The 20,329-nt window shown below is 32.2% G+C and overlaps 1 protein-coding gene across 1 annotated transcript; it reads left to right on the top strand.

Annotated features, from left to right (window-relative positions):
* Positions 3,775-6,848, top strand: LOC109360504 (heat shock cognate 70 kDa protein 2-like). The gene is made up of 2 exons (XM_019605452.1): positions 3,775-4,090; positions 4,962-6,848. The coding sequence occupies exons 1-2, from the start codon at positions 3,877-3,879 to the stop codon at positions 6,689-6,691; spliced, it is 1,944 nt and encodes a 647-aa protein (XP_019460997.1). The 5' UTR covers positions 3,775-3,876; the 3' UTR covers positions 6,692-6,848.

Raw genomic sequence — 20,329 nt, 5'->3', positions numbered from 1 at the left:
TAACCTTAAATATTAAAAATATGCGGAATGAGGGGAGTAAACTTTTTAATTACTCTATCCACTAATCAACAAAACCTCAAAATCAATTGATAGGTGTGTCCATCATCTAGATCAACACACATATTCATAATATAATTTATTTCTTCATCTCTCAACATAGGAAACGTTTTTACCACTCATATGGTATTGGTGAAATAATTCAACCATGGGTATGAGTATTTGATTTTGGGATGAAAATTGACGTCTCTTTAAGTTATTGTAATCTTAATTAAATAATAAGCACTTATATGTTAGTATTTTATTTTAACTTTAAATTTGTTTAGAGAATATACCTAGAGCTGCATAATGCTCATTAAGACCTTCCCTACATCTTTTTTTATAGCTAATGACCAACTTCAACAATTAAAGTTTTTCAGTGTATTAATAACATATAATTTGTTGAAATTATTGACTTGACTAATCCAATGATTAAAATTTAGAATTGAATTAATTTAAAAGGTGGCATGGACCGTGAAGGTTAGAGTGAATGATTTTGAAAATGAAAATGATAGTAACAAACATGTTTTGAGAAATTAAAACATGAAAATGATTTTTTTAAAAATGAAAGTAGGAAAAAGAAATAGAAAACATTTCTTAAAACCAAACACACCCTAAATGTGTCTTGAGTTTCTAAAACATCAAAAGAATTGGAATAAATTGAAAAAATTAAAATGTCAGAAAACATGGAAAGAAAGAAGTAACAAAAGTGTTAAAAATTTCAAAACATTCCACTGCTTCATTATTGAAAATGTGGGAAATATGTTTTTCATTTTCAGAGTTTCTGGAAATGAAACACTTGTTTTCTGAAATATAAAATGAAAACAACAATGCAAACACATGTTTACCCCTTTCCTGACTTCATTGAAAATGGGAAATAGCCAAAGAAAACACACCAAAAGGTATTCACAACTACTATCACTCTATTGTGTTTCAATAACCTTCCAACTTTCGCTATTTTTAATTAGAAGAATATGACTATATGATACACTTGTGATATTCTTAGTTTAAAGCATAATTATAAAAAACGGCTCGGACCGACTAATCTGACTGGTTCAACTGTGAACCATATATCTGATCGATCAGAATCTCTCATCTAACCAATTTTGCATCAAAATCGGGATGACTTGGTTAGATCCGATCGATTTAAGCATAAAATTGTGACTCAGATGGTTGGACCAATTAGACCGACCGAATCAATAAAAAAATGTAACTTTGAAATACAATCAAAACGACATCATTTTGAGATTAAAAAATTAAGTGCTTACAACTTATTTATAGTTGTGTTTCTCATTTGTTAGGTTATGCTCTAGCAAAATCTTAGTTGTTTAATTAAAATTTAAACTTATTTGTGTACTTCGTTGCGACTAAAGCATAATCATATATTGTTTGATGATGTTTTCAACTTATTTATTATATTTTGTGGTAGTGAAACCATTATTTTATGAGAAAAGGAAGTATGCATTAGTGATGTAAGAGTTTTTTACACTATCACTACATCATCTACACTTCATTTTCAATCGCCATTAACTCTTAAATTAAAAGTAATACAAAAGATGGTTAATAATGCACTCATTGTATGTAAAATTTTATACTGTCAATGCATAAATATTATACTCTTATTTTATTAGGTATAGTAATATTTTTAAATTTGGAGAATATAATATTAAGTAATGTTAACTAATACGATGATTTTTTTTTTAAATTTAATATAAGTCGAGTCAATTGGTCGAACCACTAGCTTATTGGTCCTACTAGTGACGTATTTATCCATTGCCCTGACCAAGTCATTGAACGGTCTGAATTTAATAATCTATAATCTATATGAACCACTAACTCATTTTATTCCAAAGTCACTTGTGCATCATAAGTTATATAATCTATAAGCTTTATTGTTAATTAACAAGTCTTGAATTTTTTATTGTATTTTGACACTTATTCAAAAGTGTGATATTCTTCATTTGGAAAAAATGAAACAAATATGAACATAAGATAATATTCAAATATGGAGAATATGACATAAAAATGATATGGAGAATATGACATAAAAATGTTAAGTTGTTTAGTTTTTGAGTGTTTCAAAGAACATATTATGTTCTTCATTTAAAAAGTAATTTAAACTAATCATATACAACTCCTTGAGTCATTTTTTTGCATTAAATTATTGCAAAATTATATTCCTTATATATGTTATAAAATTGAATATATCATATTGTCTCTGAGTTACCACCATTTAAGTATCTAAATGGAATTATACATGTTCAATTACCTTAATACCTGTTAGACATATTTTGTATTTATATAGCAAGCAAAGGTAAAGTTAGAATATAAAAATATGTATGTTCAATTACCTATATACCCCTTAAATATATTTTGTCTTTATGTAATAGTATATAATATAAATAATATACCCAATGAATATACTTTATAAACTCTACTTATTAATTAAACTCCTTTGGATCATAAATCCTAAAATATGGAAAACATCCCCAACTTCTAAAATACTAGAAGTTGGGTTGCTTATTTTTCAAAATATGATACATAATTATTTTACTTTTATAACTCCTACATTCTATTAAACACATAACATACCATTAATAAAATATCATCCACCAAATGATATGTAGTAACCAAAGTTCAATAGGATAAAAACTTAATTCATTAAAGATTCTATTTTTCCTTTCAGTTTTCGGTTATTCTGGATGAAACACATATATGAACTCTTATACTTTTGGACTTGTCTTTTATTTTGTTTATTTTAATTATGATTGTTACCATTTTTTTGTTTAAGAAATTACATTTATTTCTCTTATAAGCACAACTGTGTAATATATATATATATATAATTAGGGTGATTTATGTGAGTTAAAAAAGAAAGATATAGTTTATATAATTTGACTAAAACTTAGGGGATGTAATATAACTTACTCTAAACTTTATGTGTTTTGCACATGATCATTATAATTTTTTTTAAATTACCACTTAAATTTAATATTTTGAAATTTGTCTTTATCTAAATATAATTTTAAATCATATATCCACCATGAGACCGGCAATAGTGGCAACACAATAATGATGTTAGCTATGGGATAAGGAAAAACATTGTCAAAATTAAATTAATTGACAAGAAGAAAAGAAATAAATATTAGGGTTAGCTAGAATCAGTAGTAGTAGGAAACTATTGTCAAAAAATAAAAATTGAGTGAAAATAATAAGATAAATAAATTTCATAACTAACAGAGCGTAATACAATAATACTGATATATAAAATTAAATAAATAATGACTACTAAATTAAAACAAAATGTACGATTTTGAATTTTAACTGTCATTAATAAATAAAATTTAAGGAATGATTAAGAATAAAAAATAATTAATAATGGCTATTCCACAAAAACATAAAATCTATGAGATTTTTATTTACTTTATTCTAAAAAAGATTGTATGTAGACCACATGTACCTTTCAATTATTTTATTGGAGACGTAGAAAATATGACACAATTTGATTTCATTAAATTATTTTATTAATTTATTTATTTGCAAAAGTGAAAAAGTGAAGAAACAGAGACAGCCAATGAAGATAGACAATAGTCATACAACATTCTAGAAACAAGAAACCATCCAAAATTCTGTTTCTAACCACATCCACCAACTCCTAACACAGAACATTCCAGAAAGACCGAGAGAAAAAAATATCACATTAAAAACCCTAAAACCACACTATATATAATTCCCACTCTTTTTCTACGCCTCATCCACTCTAAACTAAATCTCTCTAGTTTGAAACCACTTATACTTTTCTCTCATTATTTCATTCGTTGACACAACACAAAAGATAACATGGCCGCTAAAGGTGAGGGTCCCGCAATTGGTATCGATCTTGGAACCACATATTCATGTGTTGGTGTGTGGCAACATGACCGTGTTGAGATTATAGCCAATGATCAGGGAAACAGAACGACGCCGTCTTATGTTGGGTTCACTGATACAGAGCGTCTTATTGGTGATGCTGCTAAGAATCAAGTCGCCATGAACCCCATTAACACTGTTTTTGGTGAGTTAACTTTGCAACTATGTTTTAATATTAGAAGTTTTAGCTTTGTTGTTGCATTATAATGGGTTTCCTTTCTGTTTTATAATGGTTCATGAAGATTATGATTATATTCAAGTTGTTATCTTTCTGTGTTTACTATAGTCTCATTTTCATAATTTGTGATTTATGCAATCCTTTTCCATGTTATGGAAGATGTAAACGTTATCTACTGTTTTATATTATTTTGCTGGAGATATTTAATAATCAATTTAAATTTCGAGTAAAAACTTATTTTGGTTCATTAAATTTTTTTCTTCATACCAATTAGTTCCCTGAAAAATTTCAAAGCCCAAAACTAAATTTGCCATTTTTTATTTTTTTATACACTATTTTTGAGATATTCGAGTACTGCTTTAGATTTTTTAATTTTTTGAGATCGGAATATATGAGTACCAAATTGTGGTTTTCATTCTTAAATTATTTGGGGAGTATACGAGTATCGTTTTGACTACAGTAAAAACCTTAAAAAATTATACCTATATCATAAATGAAGTAAAAGCTTTATGTTATTTATGATCTTTGCCATGTACACTATATTTAAATTTGCTAGAATATACAAAATGTTTCATGTTTTTAGATTTACTGTTTTGTGTGATGTTGCTTTGTCATGTATATGGGTTTTTAAGAATTTACTAACGGTTAAATGTTTTTGATGTTTCTTATTGTTTAATAATTAAAATCCATTTGTCTTATTCTGTTTACATACTGTCTTGTTTTATGTGTTATGCTTGAATTTTCCCTGTTTTCATGTGAAGTAGATACTGTTTTTTGGATTTTTCGTGAAGTGTAGAATGTGGACTTGCCTATTTATAATGTTTGGTTTGTTTGACAGATGCCAAGAGATTGATTGGTCGTAGACTCAATGATGCTTCTGTTCAGAGCGACATGAAGTTGTGGCCTTTTAAGGTTGTTGCTGGACCAAGTGACAAGCCATTGATCCAGGTTAACTACAAGGGTGAAGATAAGCAGTTTGCTGCTGAAGAAATCTCTTCTATGGTTCTCATTAAGATGCGTGAGATCTCCGAAGCTTATCTCGGAACTACAATCAAGAATGCTGTTGTAACAGTCCCAGCTTATTTCAATGATTCTCAGCGTCAGGCTACTAAGGATGCTGGTGTTATTGCTGGTCTTAATGTCATGCGTATTATCAATGAGCCTACTGCGGCAGCCATTGCTTATGGTCTTGACAAGAAGGCTACCAGCGTTGGTGAGAAGAATGTCTTGATTTTTGATCTTGGAGGTGGTACTTTTGATGTCTCTTTGCTTACCATTGAAGAGGGTATCTTCGAGGTGAAAGCCACAGCTGGGGACACCCATCTTGGAGGTGAGGATTTTGATAACCGTATGGTGAACCACTTTGTCCAGGAGTTTAAGAGAAAGAACAAGAAGGATATCAGTGGCAACCCCAGAGCACTTAGGAGGTTGAGGACTGCTTGTGAGAGGGCGAAGAGAACTCTATCATCAACTGCACAGACCACAATTGAAATTGATTCTCTTTTCGAGGGAATTGATTTCTACTCTCCCATTACCCGTGCCAGGTTTGAGGAGCTCAATATGGATCTATTCAGGAAATGTATGGAACCGGTTGAGAAGTGTTTAAGAGATGCTAAAATGGACAAGAGGAGTGTTGATGATGTTGTACTTGTTGGTGGTTCTACTAGAATCCCCAAGGTTCAACAACTTCTACAGGATTTCTTCAATGGGAAGGAGCTCTGCAAGAGCATCAACCCTGACGAGGCTGTTGCATATGGTGCTGCTGTTCAAGCTGCTATCTTGACTGGTGAGGGCAATGAGAAGGTTCAAGATCTTCTCCTCCTTGATGTCACCCCACTCTCACTTGGTTTGGAGACCGCTGGTGGTGTCATGACTGTACTCATTCCCAGGAACACTACAATCCCAACAAAGAAAGAACAGGTTTTCTCAACCTATTCCGACAACCAGCCCGGTGTGTTGATCCAGGTTTACGAGGGTGAGCGAACAAGGACCAAGGACAACAATTTGCTCGGAAAATTTGAACTCTCAGGCATTCCTCCTGCACCAAGGGGTGTTCCACAGATCACGGTGTGCTTTGATATCGATGCCAATGGAATCTTAAATGTCTCTGCTGAAGACAAAACTACAGGCCAAAAGAACAAGATCACAATCACCAATGACAAGGGTAGGTTGTCAAAGGAAGATATTGAGAAGATGGTTCAAGAGGCTGAGAAGTACAAGTCTGAAGATGAAGAGCACAAGAAGAAGGTGGAGGCGAAGAATGCATTGGAGAACTATGCATACAACATGAGGAACACTGTGAACGATGAGAAGATTGCAGGAAAGCTTGATCCTGCTGATAAGAAGAAGATTGAGGATGCAGTTGATGGTGCCATTCAGTGGCTAGATGCCAACCAGCTCGGAGAGGTCGACGAGTTTGAGGACAAAATGAAGGAGTTGGAGGGCATCTGCAACCCAATCATTGCCAAGATGTACCAGGGTGGTGCTGGTCCTGATTTTGGTGGAGTGGGTGAAAATGCACCTGCTGGTGGAAGTGGTGCTGGCCCCAAGATTGAAGAAGTTGACTAAATTTAGTTCCCTTCTACTTTATCTAAGTTATGTTCATTGTGTTTCTGTTGGATTTAGTTTGATTGAGGACATTGTTTTTGTAATGTTTGATTACTTTGTTGTACTGCTGGATCTTTTTAAATACCATTCTGTCACTTTTTTGACAGGTTTTGCTGAATTGCTATTCTATTACTTTTTTTGTTTCAATTTTTGAGGAAGCACTTGATTCACTTCAAACTCTTTTGGTGAATCCTTTAACCAACTATCTGCGTCTTGATCTGGAGGATGCAGCAAGAGGAATGTTTATTAATGCTTTTCAATTATCTAGCATAACTTTTCAATTATGTAGCACCCCTAACAACCTTTTTCTAATTTTATTTAACGTAATTGCCTGTCTCAAGTCAACATAAGATCATTCCCTCCTAGAGGGCAGAGGCAAACACAAACGTCATGCTCTTCTGATTCCACCCAATGCTTCGGCACCATGATTTCAAGCACTGATCCTGGGCCATCATAGTGAGCTTCAATATTGGCATCTTCCCGAATTTGATCTGATAGGAGGATCATGAGTCATAGTTTTCCTCCAAGAAACCTTCACACTTGGAAGATCTACAAAGGGGAGACTAATAATAATCAAGTAACCTTCCTCATCCCCATAAATAGTTTTTGCAGCAATAACAGGTTCATAAACATTCTTCATCACACTGATAAAATCATGTATCCAGTGTGGCTAAGGTGGATGCATTTCTATATCTGTAACCTGGTCAGATGGAGGATTATCAGCCAAGTAACATTCTCCACCATTTCCATGAGGGGAAAAGTCCTTCCTCCTTTTGCTACTGACATGAGTGGAAAAGTCCTTTCACCTTTTCAGGTCATCCTCATCAAGACACGCCAGATTGGGTGAATGAACAACCTCAATACCATGCACAAATTGAGGCTTTGGAAGAGGACCACAGCTTCTTCTGTCCCATAATTTGTGTCACTCAATGTGCCATTAGTCGTGATTGGTCAGAAAAATGTTTAATAATTAAATTTTTAACTTAAATACATCTTCTTCAACCAATTACAACTAGATGAAATATAGAGGACACAAATTATGGAACGACAAATGTGTTCCCCTTTGGAAGTCGTATGTAATGCTTTCATTGCATCTTATGAGATCGAATAAAACGCGATCGATCCTCTTGTTGAGAATGTAACTCCACATCTGCATCTTACCCAATGCATTCTCATGCCTATCCTTAAAAACCCTCATGTACATGTTCTCCATGTCATGTTGAACCATGAAAACTTTAGGGTTTAGATCATAGTGTCTAAAATAATCATATTGCAACTATAAGCCATCTAATCCAAGTAGTCTTTGAGCCCAAACTCGCCAAGTTATAATTCTCTTTATCACTTAGTCTCTACATGAAATATCGCTCAGATAAGAAGTAGTAGTAGAAACAAAGAAATTACTCTCTCATGAGAAAGGTCTTTGATGAATATAAAGTAGCATTTAAATATGATCCATTTCAGTTCTCTGGGTTTACCCCCAATAATATTCAAGTCTTTGCTTACATATATGACTTTGAAATTTTAACTGTAGAAGATGATATTTCAGAAATATCTTTGGTCAATTATTCTTACTCATTGATTGCTACACTCATGCTGAGTGGATCAGTGGAGCTCATGAATATGAGCATTTTGTGCTTCTGACTAGCAAGCATTTCTTGCTCTAAAATAGTAAAACTTATTTTTTCTTATAGATGGTGGTCAAAAATATAATATTTTACATCATTTAATCATAATTTGTTTTTAAGTACTATTATATTAGAATTTATTTTCTAAGGATATGAAAATGTGTTTAAAGAATTAGTGCTAATATTCAAAGAAACTTTGTTTGGGGAATGAGTAATGTTAATAGATAAATGTTCTTTTGGATTGTTTAGGAATAAAGTAATTAAATTGTCTTAATATTTCTCTTCTTTCTATATGACTAGTAGGATACCCGTGTATTCGCATTGATAATAATGTATTTTACATGAATTTAATTAAAGAATGATAAAATAATTTGTTAATAAAAATATTATGGAGGGTTATCTCGTAAATATTTTGTTGTTAATGTAGGATTGTTAATTAATGAGATAGTGTTGAACCTATAATATTAAATAAATAATTCTTAAAGAAAAAGTTTGGAACAAATGTAAAATAAGTTGTAGAATATCTCTTAGAGAATTTGGAAAACATATTTATAAACTATATTTGTTGTTGATTTTAGTGGTCGACCATCCTTTATAAACCACATAATCTTTTATATTGGTCTAAATTTCTTAATAACATTATTGGAGTTCCACCTTTCAACTTGATCTTATCATTGAGGAGACCGAAGGCTGTACGTGAGTTTAAAAATTCAGGAATTAGTATGTTGAATGTTTCACTTTCATTAATATCAGACATATCAATTGAATCTAAACTCATGCACTCATTTTCCTCATCTATAGTCATACATTAGAATATATATTAATATTAAGTTTAATAAATCTATTATATCAAACATAATAAAAATTTAAAGATAGCTAAAAAGTTAAGTTGAAATTTTATTCAGGACATATTCATTGATTTGTTCAATAATCTCAAATGTTGATACAAATATTATTCTAGATTGTAGAAATTGATCGTCCTTGTTGTGATTATGCAGGTTTGATAAACAATTTGAAGTAATAAAATTGAATGAGATAAATAACATTGTTGAAATATGCAACTAATATTTAATATTTATTGACTTGTTTACACTAAAATTGCAAGATGTAAAAATGGAAGTTTAAAGAATCACCAAGTTACCAGATATATTTAAATATTTAGATTGACAATAAAATTATATGAGAAATATGACCTTATTTTATCTCAATCCACTTTTCCCTATAACCTAGTGTTATAGCTGGTCTTTTTCATAGATAGAATGAGCTTAGCCTTCTCCATAGCATAAGATATCTATCACTCTTGAGTCTTTACTATTACAAAGGGTTAGTAAACCGTAGAATAGGACGACAACTTTCCTATCAGTCATGTTCTGTTTTAAACATAAGCACTTACGACTTGAACATAAACAACTGAGATCAATAATCAAAAACTAACTTCATACTAACATGAGATTGAGAGGAAAAAAAAATTATCTTGTAATTCATTTCAATATTCTCATTAAATCATAAATAACTACATAAACATGAAACTATCAAACTTGACCACCACAAAAAATTAAAAAGAAAATCATAATCTCATAATGACATAACATTTCAATCTAAGTAGTTTTTTATGAAGTGTAATGCTAATTTTAATGTCTCAATATAAAAACTTATCATTTGAACACACTCTAAATTAGCATGTATACATTTCTTTACTTTATTAATCATTCTTACATTCTTCCTATCTTATTTTCACAATTGTGTCTAAAATCAATAACAAAAATTAATTTTTTTTGTGACATCAAAAATCATTCAATTCCTGCATCTCCTAATACATTGAGACTAACTCCCAAATTTGTTGATAATACCCCACTCATAAATCACTTGCATATGACATGAACATTAAACTAAACATCAACATAAATAAAAAAAGCAAAATAATATCATCCTATTCAACATAAATAAAAATGTGCAATTTTTTAGAAATAAGATGATACTTTAGGTACCATAAAATAGAGTAAGACTCCTCTATAGTAATGGAAGGGCATTTACATTTTATAGTGTATTTTTAAGGTTACAATTGTAAATTCAATATAAATTAAAGGTCATAAATGTCATTGTCTTTTTAAGTTTTTAATGCATTTTCCCATAATTGTTCTCTACGCTAATGAAGAAGAGTCCCGCTCCACAAAATAATACTTTGTAGGTGAGATAAAATGATATAACTTACATGTTAAGTATAATGAAAAATGTTATATTAGACACAATAATACTTTTTGTGTAGTAAATAATGCTATATTAGACTAAGTAACCAAATAGGTTGTACAATAGTGCAATGATGAAACAAACTTAGATCTGGTTGTAGAATATTTGTACTAAGTATACAATTTATATAATTTAAAATAAAATAGAGTGTATGATACTTTAAAATCAATTCAGATATGAAATTTATCTAGATTGAGCCAAATATTGTTATGTCTATTATTACAGAAGGCCATCCACTGAGTAATTTGTTATAATTCTAAACTCATATGCAATAATAAAATCTACAGATCTACTTTGTAGACTCTTAAAAATACAGGTGTGATTTACTTAATTAATGATCGTGTTTTTGGAGGAAAAAAAGATATATGAGTTTCAAGATGAAGAAAGAAGAGAAAAATAAATTTGAGTTGCATAAAAGAGAGAAACATGGATTTAATTACTTGTTAGGGAAAGAAAATGAAAAGTTATTATTTAAAGAGATGTAGTAATTTACATGTGTAAAATACAAACCATCCTTTTAGTTTTACCAAATTATCTTTGCAAAAACTTAACACCACCTATGTTACCAATCCATTTTAGTAATATCACTGAACTTACTAATCAATGAATATGTAGACAACATTATCTTATTGTATATATTATTATCTAATGACTAAATTATTCTCACCACAAGTAAAGACATAAGTTATTTTTTTTCCAGTTATATACAATATATAATTTCGTTTTATATTTTTTAAATAAATAAAACATGTTGTTACAAATATACTCTTTTAAATGAAATCCAAGTCTCAATCAAATCAAATAACTTCATAACCCATCCAATTTATATTAAAGAAGATAGTAGATTTGGTTATTTTCTCAATGCTATGAAGAAGGCATATGGCCCGCAAGAAAACCAAAAAATGTTATATTTATTTAAAAATATGGTTAAATAAATATTTTTTGAATAAAATAATATATAAAGAGAAGATATGCAAGAAATGGAAGGTTGAGGAAGTATTGTGTCAAAGTTTAAGTGTTGTTCTTCTAATTGAATTCATTGTACTGCTTTTTTGCAAAGATGTGATCATTCATATAAAAATAATACAGATATTAGAAAAAGAGAGAAGTGAAAAAGTTGTGACATGCTGAAATTTTAAAAAAGTTGGCGGCAAAGTAATAATGCAAAATGTTTGCATCAATCTATCACAATCTGGCTCAATATGTCACTTATATTTTTCAATTAATTTATGATCTTTGCATCAATATGTTAACTGTTTACTTTGACAAAAGATGTTTCCTTTCCCAACACAAAGTAAAAGCTTTTCAACTAAGAATCACATGCAATAACTTGCATTCTCTAATTTGTAGCCAAATCATTAACCTTAAAGCAAATATTCTAACTCCACATGGTACAAAGATTTAGCTTTTATATATATATATAATACTCCCTTTTGGTGTTTGGTGTTGTCTTTGTTGAGCTTTTCTTGGTTTTAACATCAATCTAGTTACATTAATTTTATTACATATTTATTTCCTTTTCATAGTTTTTGTCATCCACCTTATCACTTGTGTAGAGATCACAATTGTTCTTAGTTACTTCCAGCTATGTAGTGAGGACTACCTTTGATGGTGGAGGCGATTTTTGACTTCATGTTCCTCTACATTCTACATTTTCCTATATGCCACTTTTTACTTCTTCACCAAGCTTGATTACATGACAACTTCTTTCATATGCATTCTTTATTTTCACTAATTGTTACCAATTTGTAAGTTAGTATTCAGGTTTACTATTTAAGCACAAATTTCTAGTCTTGTCGAAGTAGGTTGTTTTAGAGTTCTGGTTTTTTTGTACAAATATGTTTCCCAAGGGTTCATTCATATTTTGTACTCTCATTATCATTATTTTTTAGTATCCTTGGTATTCTTCCTCTCCCCTTTGTATCCATGAATTTTTCTTATGGTTCTGTATAGCACATTCAATTTACATGCTTCATGGTTTTGCTTGGAACATTCCTGAGAACTATTATGTAATGACCTTGCGATTCACTTTTATAATGAAGTGAAAATCTTAAATAGTAATAAAATAAAAAATAAAAAAATATATTAAAAAATATATTCTTAAATCAATATACAATTTTTTACATATCACGAAATAACCGTAAACACAATAAAAACGACATATCACAAAATATATACTTTAAAATTATGAGTTGATTTTATAAGAGATAAATCATTTTTCTAAAATAACATCAAAATAACTAACTTGAATGTGATCACAAAATATATACTTGCATCACATTGTAAACATTGGGTAAAATTAACGCTTGTTTTACTGTGCTTTCTACTGTATATATTGAAGCATTCAAGCATATATGCTTCTATATAGTAATAAAATGGGGTTATAATTGAATATTGTTAGAGTCACAATCATTCCTAGGTGTGGACATGCTTGGTAATACAACACCCATGATTTTTTATTTTTGCATAGTGAATCCCACTTAACCGAATTTAGATTAGGTGTGAGTCATGAGAAACTTTTTGAAGACCAATGATAAAGTGTTCATAGAGTCAATCATGCAAATAAGTTTTTTGTAACCTCTACTCAAACAGATTTCTAACCCACAATAAAGAGCTTTGAGTTCACTCTTCCATCTGAGTCTCTAATACCACCAAATCCAACAGGATCGGGATTTACTAAGGAACTACCGTCAATATTAAGAGCTACAAAATTGTATGGTGGGCAACTCCAATGAACTAACAGATGACTCGACGACAATACCAGTGATGGTAGCTTTGGTGTGTGACATAAAAATGTAATCTTGCTTCACCAAAAAAAAATGTAAACTTGTCAGCTCAAAATATTATTGTGTTAGTAAAGTTTGAACTAAAAAACAAAGAAAACCTAGAATCCATTATTAGTAAACATTGAACTAAACATTAATATAAGAACATGAAGAAAAAAACATACCTTTAAGAATGAGATGTTAGAAAGAATGTCATAACTCTTCACCACTTCAAACACAAATTATTAGAACCTATAAGATTTAATGAGAAAGAAGTTGTAAGGAAAAATCATACATGTAAATGAAGAACTCAACGAATGATTTCACGGGTGAAGAAGTTGCACCTAGGATGAAGAGAGAAATTTGCGGAAGAAAAAATGCAAAAGGTTCAATGAGTCTCAAATTCAAAAATGGAGAGAGAGTGTGGAAATGGAGAAAGAGAGGGAGAGTGGAAATAGAGAAAGAGAAAGAGATAATCTGAAGAAAGACAATAAATACAACATGTGCACTATTTCAAATTATTTTATATTTTTTATGAAATAAAAAATGCTATTACAAATATACCCCTTGAAAATCCAAGTGTCAATAAAAGGAGATGTCTATTTTTGTAATACCACCAGCCCTTTGCATTAATATATAGATAGTAGAAGAGTGATTGAATTCTTTGATTTTATGTAGTTAAAATCTATTTGGAATTATGTGGCAAATTGAATGAATGCTCTACTTAAATTAAAATGACATTATTAAATATTTTATTGATCTCCATGCAAGGAAATTCACTACACACATACACATATAAATATAAATATATATATATATATTATATTATATTATATTATATTATATATATTGGTTATGAGGAATTTGATATAGTATAATGGATTTGATTAAGGTGAGTGATTAACATATGTTTGGTTATTGTTAACAAAATTTAATGTTTTTTTTGTGAATTGGTGTATGAATCCATCAGTCTGTATTACATGTTTCAGCGAGTCCATTTGTATTTGGGTTGAGTGTTTATTTTACTATCATATATTTCAATTTTGGTTATAAATTTTTTTGAAACAGGAGATGAATGTTTCATTAAATATCATATCAAAAATTCATTTTTTTATTTAGATGATTTTAATATACCCATCCTAATTGAAGTGGAACAATTTGATTCGTTTCAAGTTTCAACTTTTAAGGAGGTTTAAGGATCGAACCAAACAAAATTAATTGATTCTATTCATTTTTTATATTTGATACTGTAAAACCCAACCAAACACATAGTTCACTCAAGCCACAAGTTTTTTTGATTCATTTTTATGATGTTTTTGGTCAATTAGGAAACACTTACACCTGATATTGGCAATATGGGCTAATCTCTGGGCTTCGCTTGTCCCTCGATGGTTTGAGCAGGTGATGTTAACCTCCAAAAGTGGTTTACTTTTCCTGTACGACCGTTCTCGTTTGAAAGTTTATCTGGCTCGTGAAATATGACTTGTATGTCAAACCCACATTTTTGGTGTTTGGTTTAAGTGTCTGGGCTAGGTATATATTGGCAAAGTGTATGGGAAAATGTGTCTGACATAGCTAGGATATGGCTAAGTGCATGGGAAAGACTTTGTGTATGGGTTTGTTAAAGTGTCATGGTTTTAGTAAGCTAAGTAAATGTGGTTGATATTGAGGATGATTGAGGCGCCACAAACATAGGTGCTTGATAAGCCTTAAGGAGTTCGCCACAAGGAATGACCCTTGATAAGAACAACTGATAGACGCCACACCAAGATTGACGATAAGTCTATGAATGCCACAAACACACTTGTGTTTGACAAGTCCTATGATAAGGAGCATAACTCACTTAAAGGAAAATCAATTCCAAAATTAACTTAACTCAAACTTGTTTATTCATGATTCAAAAGCAAATACATATAGATTCGACTTACCAAAAGGGCTCCTAAAAAAAGGAGTCAAAAATAAATGCATAAAACTAAAATAATAAGTCATGACTAAGTCTTGCGGAATAAGGGAAGGAGAATCCACAGTTTGAGCTTTGTTTTGACTTGATTGACATTTGAATTTGAATGAGATACATGACTTGCTTGAAGTTGAAAGAGTCCACACAACCAAAGAGATTTGGCTACCATCTTATTTGAATTCGAATTTCAACTTGAATTCCCATAATCCATACTGCTAGAACTTATCTACATTTGATAAGGTTGTTGCAAAATTGAATTTGAGTTCATACTCCTTAATATGAGATAAACCTCACGACCAACAACTCTCTTCCATGAATTTCTCATCATATGAATCTTTTGAACTTGAATTCAACTACTAAGGATTTTACCACATTACTTGAATTCAAATGAGTTGAGCAAGTCTTCCAGCCAAGTTTGATCTGTCTAGCTCCTTGTTCCATGTGCATAGCACCTTGCCAAATTTATCTCAACCACCTAACCAAGAATGCCACACGCCTAGTGCCTCAACATGGGACTACGTCCACGCCTAGCAATGGCTCGACATGCCTAGTACTCCACTTGGCCCTAAATGCCATTTTATATGAGATTATATGAGCAATCCCCCAAAACCAAATTACATGAATTTATTTGCAAATAAATAATGAAGTGCTTAAAGGAAAATATCCTAAATTGCCCATAGGAAATTAATCCCACTTATTACAAAAATCAAACAACTAAAAATAAAATCACTAATGCACTCCGTGATCATGGTCACAGCGGGGTGGTTCTCCAGGATGAATGATGTCATTTGTAAGCTTGACTTGTGAGGTTTTGGCCATTGCCCTAGTCCTAGGCCCCATAGGTCTTGTATGATCCTTGAATCAAGGGTTGCCCTAGCTGGTTCACATCATCCACTCCTTCTTGGAATGAATTTGACCTCAAATTCGACCCACCATTACCAATTTTTCAGACCTTATCACGATCTTGCAAAGAGTGGTTCAAACTAGAAATTTTTTCACAGCTTTATGAGGGTTTGAATCCCCACTTTTCAATTCAAACACAACTTCTTTTCTTTTCCTTTCACTCTTTTCTTCAGCTTCACCTTCCCTATTTTCTTGTTCCAATTTCTCCTGTAATATTTTCTGATCTTCACTGACCTGTTTTGGAGACAAGGGACATCACACCACCTTGCAGTCTTGATGCATGAAGGTGATTTTGATGGAGAATCCATCATGAGTGGTTATCTTGTCATACTGCCACGTCTTAACCAATAAAATGTGGCCAACTTCCATGGTGGCTACATCACAAAACACCTTATCAACATACTTCCATATAGAAAAGGGAACCTCATCCTGTCTGTCAATCACTACCTCTACAACCTTACTCAATCAATGGAGACGATAAGGGGTTGGATGTGCCTTAGTCTCAAGGTTGAGTTTGGACACCAACCTTGTGCTCACAACATTGACACAACTACCACCATCCACAATCAAAGTGAAAACCTTTCCCTCCACCAAACATCTAGAGTGAAAGATATTCTCCCTCTTGGTTTTCTCACGTTCTTTGACTTGGCTTCCCAAGGGCCTCCTCCACTCGAAGTCTTGGATTGAGACTCCACTCCTCCATTTTTCAACACCATGATCCTATTTGTAGGACATTGTGATGGCCTAGGCATTTAAAACACTTTATATCACGACTCTATTTTTTTGACTCCATGGGTTGCTTTCCTTGATCTTTGGATGAAATCACGACCTCCTTGGTGTCAGCTGCATCTTCCTTGGTTGGACCTCCCTCATTCTTTGGATCCTCCCTCCAACTTGAAGATTGAAATTTTGTTGATGAGTATTTTGATTTCCTCTTCTTCAACTACTGCTCCACCTTCATAGCCTTTTTCACTAGATCTTCCAATTCCACATAAAATTGCAACTCTACCACATCCTGGATGTCTGAATTGAGTCCATGAAGGAACCTAGCCATAGTGGCCTCCTGGTCCTCATGGAATTTGACATCAACAAGGACAACTATATCTCCTTATAATATACATCCACGATCATAACACCTTGGGTGAGTCTTTGAAGTTTGTTGCGGAGGTCCATTTGATAGGAATTCAACATAAACTACTTTCTCATTACTGCCTTCATCTCCTCCCAAGTGTCTATGAGTTGGACTCCACATCTCCTCTGATCCTTCTGGTATTTGTCCCACCATACCATGACACAATCATGGAATTCTAAAGCTGCCACATTTACCTTCTTCTCCTCAATATAATTATGGTAGTCAAAGACCTGTTCCATTTTTGAGTTCCCACTCCAGAAATGCCTATAGGTTGTTCAATCCCATAAAGGATTGAACTTTCAATTTTACACACTCCAGGTGTGACTCCTCACGCCTCCTTTCTCCACGATCTACTTCCCTTGGATCATATTCTTCACGCCTATTCCTCTTATGCCTCCTTCTCCTTCTATGGTCACTAGAGTCACCATCAAGCTGTCTCTCCACATCCACCCTCATTAGTTTCATTTGCCTTTGTAGGGCTTGGAATTGAGTGTTCATCATGGCATATAGAGATGTTGACATTGGAGTCAAGAGTGGACTACTATCTTTTGTATCTGACATTGTAGTAGACTTTCAAGCAATAAGTGGCTCTGATACCACTTGTGCAAACCTCCAGGGGTGGTTTGCTTTTCTTGTAGGACCGTTCTTGCTTGAAACTCAATTTGGATATAGAATATGACTTGTATGTCAAACCCATGTTTTTGGTGTTTGGTTTAAGTGTTTGGGCTAAGTGTATGGGAAAATGTGTATGGCACAGTTAGGATTATGGCTAAGTGTTTGGGCTAAGCGCATGAGAAAGATTGTGTATGGGTTAGTAAGCTGAGTGAATGTGGTTGAGATTGAGGATGATTGAGGCGCCACAAGCATAGGTTCTTGATAAGCCTTAAAGATGTTCGTCATAAGGAAAGATCCTTGATAAGAACAAGGAATAGACGCCATAAACACACTTGTGTTTGATAAGTTATATGGTAAGGAGCATGGCTTACTCAAAGGAAATTCAATTCCAAAATTAACTTAACTCAAACTTGTTTATTCATGATTCAAAATCAAATACGTATAGATTGTGGTTGACCAAAGAGGGCTCCACAAAAAAAAGGAATAAAAATTAAATGCATAAAACTAAATTAATGAGTCATGACTCAATCTTACGGAATATGTCAAAGAGTCTCCACAGTTTGAGCTTTGTTTTGACTTGGTTGGCATTTGAATTTGAATGATAGACATGACTTGCTTGAAGTTGAAAGATCCCATATGGCCAAAGGGATTTGGCTACCATCTTTTTTGAATTCTCACAATCCATACTGCTAGAACTTCTCCACATTATGGCAAGAGTTTGAGTCCAAGTTTTCATCCTCAACAGACCTAGGGTTTTCCCACATGGGTGGTAAGAATTTGAATTCTCCCATAAATTCCACACGTCTAGGAGTCAGGATATGGCTTGATAAGATTGTTGCATAATTGAATTTGAGTTCATACTCCTTAATAGGAGATAAACCTCACGACCAAAACAACTTTGACCTTGGATTTGATTTTGTATTTCAAATCCCCTAATCTTCTCTATGTGCCACACACCCAATAACTCCCTTCCATGAATTTGTCACCATATGAATCTTTTGAACTTGAATTCAACTAGCATGGATTTTACCACATGACTTGAATTCAAATGAGTTGAACAAACCTTCCAAGTCAAGTTTGATCCACCTAGCTCATTGTTCCATGCGCATAGCACCTTGCCAAATTTACCTCAACCGCCTAGCCAAGAATGCCACACGCCTAGTGCCCTAACATGGGACTAGGTCTAGCCTAGCCAAGGCTCCATACGCCTAGCGCCCTAACATGGGACTAGGTCTAGCCTAGCCAAGGCTCCACACGCATAACACTCCATTTTCCATGAGATTACATGAGCAATCTCCCAAACCAAATTACATGAATTTATTTGCAAATAAATAATAAAGTACTTCAAGGAATTTATTTGGCCATTGCCCTAGTCCTAGGGCCCATAAGTCTTGCATGACCCTGGAATTAAGATTTTCCTCCAGATGGTTCACATGAGCAGGTCAGATATAAAAATTGTATCTGTTAACTAGTTTTAATCGACCATAATGTAGTTTCACCATGTTTTCATGGCGGGGTTGCCCATGAACATGTTAAATCTTTCTTTTTATATTTTCTCAGTCATATTTTTTTTAAATAAATCTTTGATTTTAATTTTTTTGAAGATTATTTCTAATTTTATTTCAAAAAATCGGATATAAGATTGATGTTTTAATAAGTGGTTGAAATATTTTGACCTTTAGTCTAATATATTGATATTGGAATACCATGATATCTTATTGCTAAGGCTAATATGTGAACTAGGAGATACTATAATGGATGAGAATAAATTATCAGTCATTAGATCAATTGGCTAGAAATTCCAACCATTAATTTTCAACCAATAAATGGATAGTAGTTGTGTATATAGAAGTTGTGTAATGATGACACAACTTTAGTGTTAAAAAAGAGTTATGCATGGAAATTGTGAAAATCGTTCCATGACTTATAGTCAGTGAAAACATTTACACCTAGAAGTCATGAAAGAGTTACACAACTTCTACACAGTGAAAAATTACACCTAAAAGTTGTGAAATGGCTACACATCTTTTACACAATGAAAATAATTATACCTAAAAATCATGAAAGGGCTATATGACTTAAGCGCAAAATGTCACCAAGAACAAAAATCGTTAAAAGGGTCACGACTTCTAATATATGTTGAAACGATAATCGATTACCACACTTTTAATTTAATGATTGATAATCAATTCATTTGGATGAGAGTTGGTGGAGAATATCACATTTTTAATTCAATAATAATGTACAAAACTTTTAAATTATGGGTGTATACATTTATTTTTTTCTATATTTACAAATATGTCATTCCCACGAATATATTTTGACACCATCAAACAAAGGTCCCTTATTTCA

Source organism: Lupinus angustifolius, chromosome LG11, assembly GCF_001865875.1.
Source record: "Lupinus angustifolius cultivar Tanjil chromosome LG11, LupAngTanjil_v1.0, whole genome shotgun sequence".
NCBI classification, from domain to species: Eukaryota; Viridiplantae; Streptophyta; class Magnoliopsida; order Fabales; family Fabaceae; genus Lupinus; species Lupinus angustifolius.
Note: the sequence above shows the minus strand (reverse complement) of the source record. Positions and strands in the feature narration are given on the sequence as shown.